We start from the raw sequence: 12,235 nt of genomic DNA, 5'->3' as shown, positions 1-12,235 counted from the left end.
TCCTATATTTCCCAAAATGTCTGCAAATAATGTGTACTACTTCAATAACTTAAAGCCCCAATTAATGTTAAAATAAACAGAAATAATTCTGTTTGCTAGTTTAGCTGTAATTATGCACCAACATATTGTGCCTTAGTGCTGAGTTGAGCAACAGTAAAAGTTCAAGCAGGGAGCATCAAGCCACGTGGCCCAGTTGTGGGGTGGGGGTGGAATTCAGAAATCAATTTCACCTCAACAAACAGTAGGTAGCATTTTTAAGTTGTTTCTACACTGAAAAAAACGAAGAGTTCAACCGTGAGAATCACTTGAGTTGAGAGATCACAGAGCAGAAACAATGGTTCCAGCTTTTGGAGACTGTGCTGTTTAAACCAAAGTCAAGTTTTATTTTTTATTTTTTTATTTTTATTTTTATTTTCCAAGTCAAGTTTTAAACATAGGTGGTGGCCACCTATGAAATCAATCATTTTGAATATGATCACTTGCCCTAAATATTGCCTCGTGGTCACCATTTGAGTGAAAGAAAGGCTCCATGGGAAGGATGGGAGTCTCAGGTAAATGCAGATGTCAGTTATTCTAAAATCTAGTCAGGGATCAGAGTCTCTTGGAGACATTTATTTAAAAATGCAGATTCTGAGCCTTTTTCCATTTTGAGTCTCTGATGTAATAAACCTGGTTTGATACCAGGATATCCATATTGTAAATAAGCTCTGCAGGTTTAGATGGTCAGGGTACATGATGCCTGGTGTGTAATGGTCAAACAACATCAGCTAAGCTACTGCAGTTGGTGGTGTGTCCCATCACCTACATTTTCTGGTCCATGTGGAAAAATCTGTGTTCAGTTTACAAGATTTTAATTACAGCATTCAGCATTATTGAGGGAGAAGAAAAATAAACACCTGTAATTCTGTCTGCCAAAGGTAAATTGTTACCATTTTTCTTGAGAGTTATTTGGCAATATATATATTTTAAAACCTTCAGAACATCAACACTGGTGTTGGTTTTCCAACATTGGTTAGCTGTTTTCTTTTTTTACTTTTGGTTTTTTAAGATTTTATTTATTTATTCATGAGAGACACAGAGAGGGAGGCAGAGACATAGTCAGAGGGAGAAGCAGGCTGTGAGACTTGATCCCAGGACCCCTGGGATCATGACCTGAGCCAAAGGCAGACGCTCAACCTCTGAGACCCAGGCATCCCTACTTTCCTTAGTTCCTAAATGCAGAGGAACTGGAAATTTACATCCCAAGTACATATATCTTCCTAGCTTTTTTACATACTTTGTCTTTTTTTTTTCAAGATTTTATTTATTTATTCATGAGAGACACAGAGACAGAGGCAAAGACTCAGGCAGAGGGAAAAGCAGGCTCCCCTCAGGGACCCCAGTGGGCTACTAGATCTCAGGACCCAGGATGACCCCCTGGGCCGAAGGCAGATGCTCAACCATGGAGCCCCCCAGGCGTCCCATCACTCTTAGTCCTAGAATAAAATATGTTATGGTTCTCCTGCTGCAGTGTGGGATTAATAATTCCCAACTAATCTTTTTATTATCTTCATAAAAGTCACGAGTTAATCTTTTCTGAAACTGTTTTATGTATCCTAATTCTACTTTTATATTGTATTCAAATTTGTGATGCTTGAAAGGACAAAATCAGATACATAGCATTTCTTACCAAATGATAACTTAAGAAGGCTTACTTCTTTCTAGATAGACTTAGATATTACACGTCATCCAGGTATGGTCTCTGTGTTCCTGCTATTTGCACATTAACTAAGAATTGACTATCAGCTTGTCTACTTTAACTGTTTTTTTGTTGTTTTCTGTGGCTTTCCCTGAAGCTTATTAGATCTTCTGTGAGTTCCTAAGGGTTTGAGCAAAGGTCTAAGGGATAATTCCTTCGGATTGGGCTCCTGCCACCTTCCCATCCTTGATCCAGTGGGCTTTTGCTATACTTGGTCTTGCTGTAAAAGTTCTATTTTTAACTATTTTCAGTATTAAGTTTCTGTGACTTCATTGGAAAATGGGTTCTATACAGAAGAAGGAGGGGAGCTATCCCAGACCTTGATAATCATTGGATTTAGTCATCCAATATTTATGAATTTATAAAAATCATGTTTTCTGACAGGCTGATGATTCTGGAATCAAAGGTGTGTAGGAGTTCACCATTAGTAAAGGAGAAAGGTATGTAAAACATAAAAAATGGAGTTAAAGTGAGGCTTAAAAATGAATAATAATTTGTCAGATAGCATTGGGGGAAAGAGGCTATTAAAATGGAAGCATCATATAAAAGGGCCTGACATTCTCTAGGATGGTGGAAAATTCACTGTGACAAGAACATAGATGTGTAGTGAAGGGGGCAGGAGACGGTGCTGGGACCAAGTAGCAAATCATTTTCACTCCTGGTCAAGGAATTTGTATTATAGCATTTAGATTAACAAAAGCTACATTAAGCAGGAGGTAACTTGGTCAGAATGTCCTGTTTTTAGGACCATATATGTGATGGTAGAGTAACAGAGTATAGGTAAAGGTGAGACAGAGTTTATGGGAAGGAAAACAGGTAAAAGTTGAAGTTAGATTTGATGAGGAATGAAGACAGTGACAGCATTTCTATGATAGAAATTAATAGCCTCTGCCTAGATGCAAAGGTAAGTGGACGAGCTTCAAGTAAGTTTCCATGAAAATCAGTGGCAGTGATGCTGCATTGGGGAAGGAGAATCTAGGGGTATGGGGTTGCCCAGGGCAGGTGGAGTCAAATGATGGAAGAATGGAAGATAAAGGAAGTATTGAATTGATATACTTATTTCTTGGGGAGAAGTTGCAAGAAAAGAAAGCCTATTTTTACTTTAGTTCTGATGTTACCACGTGAAAAACAAAGATCTAATTGAGGTCAACAGGCCTAAATTCCAGGGACAATAGGCAACATCTGTTTCCTACCCCACTATTCCTCCCAAAATACAAATGATGAAGACCGGACCCTGGTTGTCCTACTGGGATGTCTGATCCCAAAATCTTGCAAAATGGCAGTGTAGTGGTTTTTCCATGGTACAGAGCGAGATTTTGAATCTTCCTATGTTCAATGACAGTTTGTTATCTATTTAAAGTTGTGATTGTTTCTGTTTTCTTACAAGTTCAAAGCCTAACTCATTGGTCATGTGGATTGCAAAATAAGAATACATTAATTTATTGTAACAGAGACTGGTTTAATTAATAAATCTTTTTGAAAGTTTTTTCATGTGTGACAGATCTTAAGTAATTAGTCTTTAAAGTGGACTTCTGAACAAGGACAGAGAATTCCTCTTCCTAATTTGAAACTTTCTACAATCAACTGAAATTGAAATTACAAACACTCTTCACAATTATCGTTTGAGTTAGTTCTTGATCAGATACTATAAATGAAAATACAAAAGAAACTCATGTGCCATTTTTAATGTCATTTAGCCTAAATACTTTTCCCAAAAAGTCACACTCACAATTCTTTGATAGTTTTAGGGGGATACAATGTGTGAAAGAATATTCCAATGACATAATATATAAAAACGTTGTTACATATAGAAGAATAAAAATAATCTATGTTTTTGGGGGTTATTGCCGTGGGAAGAAGGGTCTGATCTTCATAGACATCTTCTTCATTGAATACCAGGACCCCTTCCAGTTCATCCATACCACTCCATCATCTGTGCCATGTTTTGCCATGTCCCAGCTGTAATGTCCACCCCAGTAGTATCTGCCATTTGGATTGGCTGCATGACATCTATTATACCACCATCCACCACCATCTTCTCTAGCACACTGTTTTTTGGGATCTGTAGTTATCCTGAAAGGAAATGTTTGGGATTATTAGAACTGCAGTGCTATCGAGTTATTCTTTGCAAAGCACCCGCAGAAGAGTGCTGTGTGCAGTACAGGTTCTATAAGTAAAGTCAAACTAACACGCAAAAGGCCTTCTCCGCCCTATAGCAAGAAAGAGATGGGTTCAACTACATTTGTTTCTTTAGACTGACATATCAGTTTTCAGCTCCACTAGTAGAACCCTGGAAAACAAAATGAAGGTTCCAACATCCACGTTGGAATATACAGATAGAGAAATTTATCTAAATGCTCATTACTCAGAAGGCAATTGTGCTGTAGTTTGAGGTCTACCTTTTATCATTCTTTTTTTTTTTTTTTAAGATTTTCTTTATTTATTCATGAGAGACAGAGATAGAGAAGTGGAGACATAAAGGCAGAGGGAGAACCAGGTGCCATGCAGGGAGCCCGAAGTGGGGACTCGATCCTGGGACTCTGGGATCACCCCCTGAGCCAAAGTCAGACACTCAACCACTTAGCCACCCAGGCATCCCCACCTTTGATTATTCTATGACCTTGGGTAAATTACTTTGTCTCTCTAAACTTCATCTGTCAAGTGAGAATAATAATGACAACCTTATAGCAGAAATGGTTTAAAGTGACATATGAAGAGCTCAGTATGGTGGCTAAGGCCCAGGAAGCACCAAAGAAATGATTGTCATTAATAACATGAGCTACCATTAATAGCTCCAATCACAGCATCCATGGTGGCTTTTAAAGCAGGGGGGGAAGACACCATACATACCAGCCATCATTGTCTCTGTCGTACGTGCTGAAATACATGCCGTTGTGGATGGTCATGGTTTGGTTCTCTCCAAACAGTTGAGAAGCTCCTTCTATGAGGGCATTGCCAGCTGTTCCCTTATATTTGCTCACTGAGAGTTGGTATTTGTTGGCCTCATTCTGCATAGTGAATCCTCCATAGAGGGCCTTCACCTTGTCGCCTTTCCAGTCCTCCATTTCAATCAGAAGTTCCGTGGGTCCCATGTTGGTAAGCTGGCTAATTTTATCATTCCCAAGCCAATATTCACCTATAGGAAATATAAAATATAAAATCTCACCAAAAATAACACCTTTGGAAATTAAAAACTGCCTTTCTTCCCTTATCTTTAGTTTTCACATTCTTTTTGTAAACTCCTCCTATCCTCCTAAAACTCCTAAAAATAGATTCCCAACGCTGTGTTTTCTAAGCAGAAATAAAAAAACTTTTCAACAGGATGTTTTATTTTGTACTCCCAGTTTTTACCTGGTAGACCACAGTATTTTTTCCCATCGGCACTGGTTGCAATATTTCCAAATCCTTGTTTATATGGATCCCACGTCCTGCCAAAGTCAACGCTACCATCTTGACGGTTCTGAATCACTGTCCATCCTTTGGGTGAAAGAAACAAACATGCCACATATTAACCAAAAACAAATAATCTCACTTTGAGGAGAATGTCTCAATTCCTCACCTATTTAATTTACTTTATGCTCACCTATGTTTAGTGCTTCAAAATGGATACAATAAAGAAATAAATATATGAAAGGAAAACTTAAAATCTTTGGAGACTACAGGCACTTTTTTATCTTACTCCAAATTGTGAATCATAGATATTTTACAACCTTTAGAATATCAGGTTAAGTTCCAAATCAAATGGCTCATTGTGAGTTATGTTAAAGCTAGGTCTTATTTCTTGGCATTTTATGGTATCAAAATCATTACAGCATAATAGGTCAACCACTACCCAACACTTACCTCCACTGTCTGTGGTCATATCACAGTATACTCTGTATGGTGTGATAGAACTGTGAGGCTGAATGAGATACATTTCAGATGTTTCACCTCCATTTCTGATAATTTCCTCACATTCTGCAAACATAAAATAGCATATTATATTCAGGGAACTACAACATAATTCCTTGGTCTTTAGTCATCAATTTTATGAGATAACTGATTACACAGGTTACTGAGGAATATTTTATTTATGACATTTGAGAATAAATTATAGAAACTGAATTATCTTTTTACAAAACCAAACTCAGTTTTCAGCTCTATTACCCAAGGGGATGAAATAAGCCCTTCTCCAACCTTTATGTCCTAGGATATACATAACTTGCCAGAACACATGGGATGGGGAAACTCCTACACCCACCTATCTAAGCAAGCATGTGCATTAGCCAGGTGGAGCTACCACCATGGTTACACTACATCCTGTTCATCAAAAACTGGCAAATACATTAGGCTAAGTCCGAACACGGCATGCTAGGGATATCTTCATAGTATTGCTCTAATGTCATTAGGATTGGTTGGGGAAGAGCCACTAAGCGTTTTGAAGTTCTTTTTTAGAGAGGATTTATTCTGGAACCCTCTGGAAATATGTTTATTAACTAGTTACCTTTGCCAGACACCACAGGAATATTGCAACTGACTGTGCATGGAGTGCGGCAGTATTCCATCTGAGCTGAGACATCAGATTCTAATTTTTGTATTTTGCTTCTCAAGTTTTCCAGGATTGCCCGGAGCACACGAAGGTTAGTTGGAATATTGCTGGTCACAGTCTCCTCTATATATAATTGGTGCTTTTCCAGCTCTGAGGAATACTCATTTATTGCATTTTCATTATCTGGAAAAAAAGAAATCACATAGGAATGGTAAACATTTTCTCCGAATAAAAAAACTAGGAGTACTCAAACATATAGTTGTGATTTTGATTTGCTGAGAATAATCTAATAGACACAGAACTAGTCAGGCAATCATGATATGTAATTGTACTTAGAGGAAACTATTTGGCCTGTGACATACACAAATTAACATAAAGTCTAACTATTACACTAGTAATTTACTTAGGAGTAAGCTAAAACTTATGCCTAATAAAAAATACAATAGGTTCTTTATTTCTCTGGTGAGGAGGAGAGGAGAAAGCAGTGTTTAGGCCTTCCATCTTTGAAGTTCAACATTGTGTGGATTGGATACACTTGATTTATTTATCCATCTCACATAAGTACTCTAGAGGCTTGAAATTTTCAAGAGGGATGTCATGATACCTTTGAAAAATGTCCTGAACTGGATAAACTACTCACTGGGATGCCTACAACAGGCTTACTCACTAGCTGATTCCTAACCATCCAGCCAACAGCATACAACATTCAGATCTCAGAGTTTAAAGATTTGGTAGTGCTATCTGCAATACAATTGAATGCATCATAGATTACCCTCTTATATTCAAAACCTGAAGTATGAAATTTATAAATACTAAATTTAACTCTGAATATTGTCTTCTGATTCACAAATTTCTTATAGAATGAAAATAAGAACTCATGGTGAATTTGTTCTCATAGAAAATGTGTCTAGCTAAGAAGTGCTGAACGGAGCCTACATGGCAAGCTGTGGGTAAAGGTGGTTAAGTGAGAAGCTTAGAGTAATCAGGCTCATACTAAGAGCAGTGGGAGCTATTTGGACTCATCTAGAAATGTTGGACTTCCCAGAATCATGCATGCCCACAGCAGTCCAAGCAGTTCCAATTTTATAGGAGTATCAAAGATAAAATACAGGATTTCTACCTCTTATTTGCTTCTGCCTGTTTTTCCACATGTCTTTTAGCAGAGTTATATACTGAAAGGTGCTAGAAGAGGACTGGGACACAGACTCCACATTATTATTTAATTCATCTATACTTTTTCTGATTGGCCTTTCCTGTTTTACCAAAGTATCTTGCAACTGACATCCTGTAGGACACAACACTCCCTGCAAACAAAGAAGATAGCAGGCATTAGATAAAGGATTCAGATTATGAGTATTTGTGGAAACAGCACACAGTGAAAATTCAACGATATCATTAGCCATTATAAAAACTTGTAATTTAATTTTCTGTATGTCTGTCCCGAAAATCTAGAGTTCCCGTCATATTCCTATGAAGATTAAAATTAGTCCTTACCATAAAATAAATATAACTGGACTATGAAAATTTTACCATCTGACCAAATGTGGTGGGCAAAATACAAAGCTAAAAACAATATGCATGTGTCCTAATTTACTATCTTGGGATCATACTAAAGAAGACTAAGGAACCTTTAACCCAAGGCCCAATATGTTTTATAATTATTTCCAAAATAAAGGAACAAAATAATGATGATGATGTGGGTCAAGGCAACATTGGGAAGCCATGATGAGACCCATGGGACTCTCTGCATGGGAGACCCATCATGACAAGAAACTTCAGTGCACTCACCAGATCTGGGTCAGCATGAAGACAGCCCCCAGCATCAGGGGCTTTTCTTTCTAATTTCTTTTGGCTGGCTACTGGTTTGACTGGACGAGCTCGATAGCCACCTCCACTGATGGGAGGGGGAGCAGGTCTCAGGCTGGGAGCCTCTTCCCTCTTCTTGTCAAGGGGCCGATGACCACGGGCATCCACAGTGGACTTCAGAGAAAGAAATAAAATGGAAAGTGTTATCATAGATATGACATGTAACTGTTCCAATACACTCAATTTATCATTTAGGTTATTGCATGATTAATGGTTTGCTTCTGGTCTATCAGCTGGCTAGTCTTTGTTGGTAAATAGGCTGCTTATGCATCTTCAGGAACGAGAGAAAGAAAAACTGCGTGAAAAGCTATTGCACCTGAGGGTGTTTTTAAAAACAAGCCTTCAATTAAAGCTGTATCAGATTATGAATAGTAATGACCTCAGATTCCTAATCAGATTCCTGATACATCAAATATATAAAATAGTAAGGCATCCACACTGTCAGAAGGAATATTGTCAAGCTATCTGGATTACTAAATCCCTGTAATCATTGTTCATTCTTTTCCCACGTTCAGTTTTTATGAATTGATTAAATTGCCTAACTCCTATATAATAATATTTAAGAAGCAATACAGATTTATTAAAAGTGAAATTTACTTGGGATTTATTTGTAATAAGACAATCTTTGACTCTAGCACATTTGAAGAGGAACAAGGTATTCTGGAGTCAGATGGCTTGGGTTCAAATCTTAACCCTACCACTTACTAGCTACAAAGTCTTGGGCAAGTTATTCTATCTGTGCTCCAGTTTCCTTATGTAAAATAGGGATAATAATAGTAACTGCTGTATAAGATGATTGTAAGGATTAAATGGCATTTCATATGACACCGTCCAAAGAGCACATGACACATAGGAAGTACTCTTTATTTCTATTGCAATAGCATATGATGGATACTAGAGTTTAAATGGCTTCTCCACTAATTTCAATATTATTTTGTATCCACAAAATTATTTCTTAAGCCATTCTCTTGAAATTTCCTACATGATTTCTTTATCAAACACCATAATTTTCTCATATTTAAAATAATTCTCAAGGTTTATGGTTAAAATTATTTGCTAACTTAAAAATATTACATTCAAAGATAATGATGTGGAAAATATACAATGCAGTGTAAAAGTGTTAGCTGGGATTAACTATATTGTCATGTGGTCTTTGTCAGCAATTACACTTTTAGGGGCTTAATTACAATAACAATGACTAGATTTGAAGCAAAGGCTAAACTCTGCAGCTATTTTGTGAGCCTAGAAGTCATGCAATGACTCTATTTTGAATTTTACTGTAATTTATTCATTAAGCTAAAATAATATTTAACATTTAGTGAGAATATGGTAGGCTTTAAACCCAGACAAGTTGTCTCCAGATCCCACCCTGCTTAATCACTACAGTATCGGGGTAAGTGCGATTGGAATAAAAATAGTAATACGTGAGGAGTTGGGGAAAATGTACATATTTCATGTGGTCCTGGTCTGTCCTACCAGGAATTTTATGAAATGTGATTCACTTGTTTGTTGCAAATCAAATTATAATAGAAGAAAAATATTTCCTTTCTATTTCAGAGTGCCATTAGTGAGGTAGCGTTGACGGTCTAGGTCTAGCATTACTACACATGGGAGATTAAAAATATTTAAAGAAATTATATGGATATTTAGGTTCGTGAAGATCATTTAGTGAAATAATTGAACTAGAAAATCCATTTGGGAGCCTAATCTAGTAAACTATCTCTGAAAGGATTAGCTTGTGAGTAGAAATGTTAAAGTGCTTAGCCAAGTATTTACCAAAGTTTACTCTTAAACACTCTTTACATTTTTCTTACCTAATGCAATTAATCAGACAACTATCTTTTTATCTGTGTGATTTGATAATTAAAACAATTTAGATTTCCCTTCAAATTCACCAAATGATCGGAACAAATCACTTCCTTTAAGTATTATTGTGTACTCTTATTTCCAGTGTGATGGACTATGTTATATATGAGAAATTTGATCATGATTCGTTTAAGAATAAAATAAAAAATTTTAAGTATTTATCTCCCTCAATGCATTTCTGTATTTTTGTTGTCTTCAAACCCACAGAAACAAATCAGCAAAAATAGTAGTTGAGGAAAAACTGTTCTACAAATGAATAAATTATACTGAACTATGTTTCATAACCATTAATAATAACAACAAATATTCCTTATGATTTATATTTTCTCACTTGAAAAAAAAAACAATTATTTCATTTTCTATCACTGCACTTGGTCTACTCTGTTTTTAGATTAGTTTATAATTTTCACTCATAGGTCACCAATATATTTCAGGAGCTATATATTACTTTCCTTCACCAAACAATAATCTACCATAGCTTTTTTCTTTTAAAATACTGCTTTTTCATAACTTTATAGTCTGCAAAACTCTCATATTTGTCCTTATAGTTGCAATAACATATTGCTAGAATTAAATCAAAATCACAGTACTCAGGATAACAAGTGAGAAAAACTATCTTACCACAATTCTCTCTTCTTCATCCTGGGAAAATAAAGGTAAAGAAACAAAAAACAAGACATTATTATTTAGTTTTTATGTAAGAAATACTATGTAACATTCTTTAAATAAAATGGGCCCCTGAGATTGACATTCAGCTTCATAACTAAAATCAATGTTAATATCATTAAAATATTCACATGATTACATTATTATTTTTTATATTATAGTATTAGTAATAATATAAAAATTTAAAAATAGTCACCGTATCGTCATAATAGTGAGCTTGTGACTTAACAATAAAAACACACAATAGTAGCAGTAATAGATTCTTCATGCTTTTAAAATTTTTGAAGTTCCAGGAAACCATCCTTTGCTGGTGGACTTTACTGAGATCTTCAATCCTATATATAGCTGAGTCCTTTGTGAGGTATCACTTTAGCAAAGGTTACCTTTCTTAGTTAATATTTAATTTTTTGGTTCACTTGTTGGCTGAACCATTTTATCACTTAAGCAACATCTTCCCAGCAAGACTTATTTACTTGTCATACAGCTATTCTCTGTTGGCTGAATTTAGAAACACCAGAGTTCTTCAATTCATTTAATTGGACAATATGATGGAAAATTAGGACATTTCTCAAAGAGATGTGTATCACCTTTCCTGTAAATTAATGCAGATATTGTACAGGCTCACAAAGAATGTGTGAGGAAATAAATATTTTTCATCTAAACACAAAAATCTGGACCTACTCACAAGAAATCCACTAAAACTGAGTTCACTAAAAGTATAGCAAAACTGTTCATGCCTTGAGGCAATCAGGTAACTAAATTTCAAGAAGCCAATAAATTAAGAATAATATTATATCATCGTGTGTTTATCTTTTCTTTTAGACACTAATAAGAATAGTAAAATTTCAACTCATGCCTTATGCTCTGACAGACAAACCTCAAAAAGAAAATGTCAACTTCTTTTTGCTCTCGCTTCTTTCCACACTTTGTCTTTAGTAATAGACAAAGTTTTAAAATGTTCAAAACACTGCTAAAATAATTAAGAGACCACAGATTCCTAAATCAAAATCATTATTATTGTGATTGGGCACATAATTAACATTTTATTTTTACATTACATTATTTATATTTTACAGAATATTATGTTGTTTATAAAGACAATGTTATTTTACCATTAGTGAAGCCTTCATACATATTTCAAATAGAGGCTCAGACACTAAATGTGGTCCATTTCCTATCATTATTTCTTGTAAGCCATCAAATTCCTGTCTCTCATCTTTTTATTTATTTGTTGCAATCAGGATTAGCAACTCCTACAAGAATCAATGAGGAACTCAAAGTCAACAACACAAATCCCAGCAAGTGTGTTGCTTTGTAGTATTTTCTATGTGTGTATGTGTATTTGGTATGGAAAGTGAAACATTCTCATGGCATTTACAAAATAATTTTTTGAAAGATAGCAGGTTATCTGCTAAATCAGGAGAGTGTGTTTTCAATCGAAGTATGGTTGACATATACTATAATATTAATTTCAAGTATGCAATATATTAATTCTACAATCATATACATGTTAGGAAATGCTCACCACAGTAACCACCTGTCACCATACACAGTTATTATAATATTATCAA

The 12,235-nt window shown here is 35.6% G+C and overlaps 1 protein-coding gene across 1 annotated transcript; it reads right to left on the bottom strand.

The window, feature by feature from the left end:
* Positions 1 to 3,176: 3,176 nt before the first annotated feature.
* FGB (fibrinogen beta chain) lies at positions 3,177 to 10,999 on the bottom strand. Its single transcript, XM_072773720.1, has 9 exons — positions 10,861 to 10,999; positions 10,620 to 10,640; positions 8,055 to 8,246; positions 7,387 to 7,570; positions 6,222 to 6,449; positions 5,582 to 5,695; positions 5,090 to 5,215; positions 4,589 to 4,874; positions 3,177 to 3,811 (listed from the first exon to the last, which is right to left on the bottom strand). The coding sequence occupies exons 1-9, from the start codon at positions 10,963 to 10,965 to the stop codon at positions 3,580 to 3,582; spliced, it is 1,488 nt and encodes a 495-aa protein (XP_072629821.1). The 5' UTR covers positions 10,966 to 10,999; the 3' UTR covers positions 3,177 to 3,579.
* Positions 11,000 to 12,235: the final 1,236 nt, after the last annotated feature.

This window comes from Canis lupus, chromosome 13 (assembly GCF_048164855.1).
Source record: "Canis lupus baileyi chromosome 13, mCanLup2.hap1, whole genome shotgun sequence".
NCBI classification, from domain to species: domain Eukaryota; kingdom Metazoa; phylum Chordata; class Mammalia; order Carnivora; family Canidae; genus Canis; species Canis lupus.
This window is presented reverse-complemented; position numbering and strand designations above follow the sequence as displayed.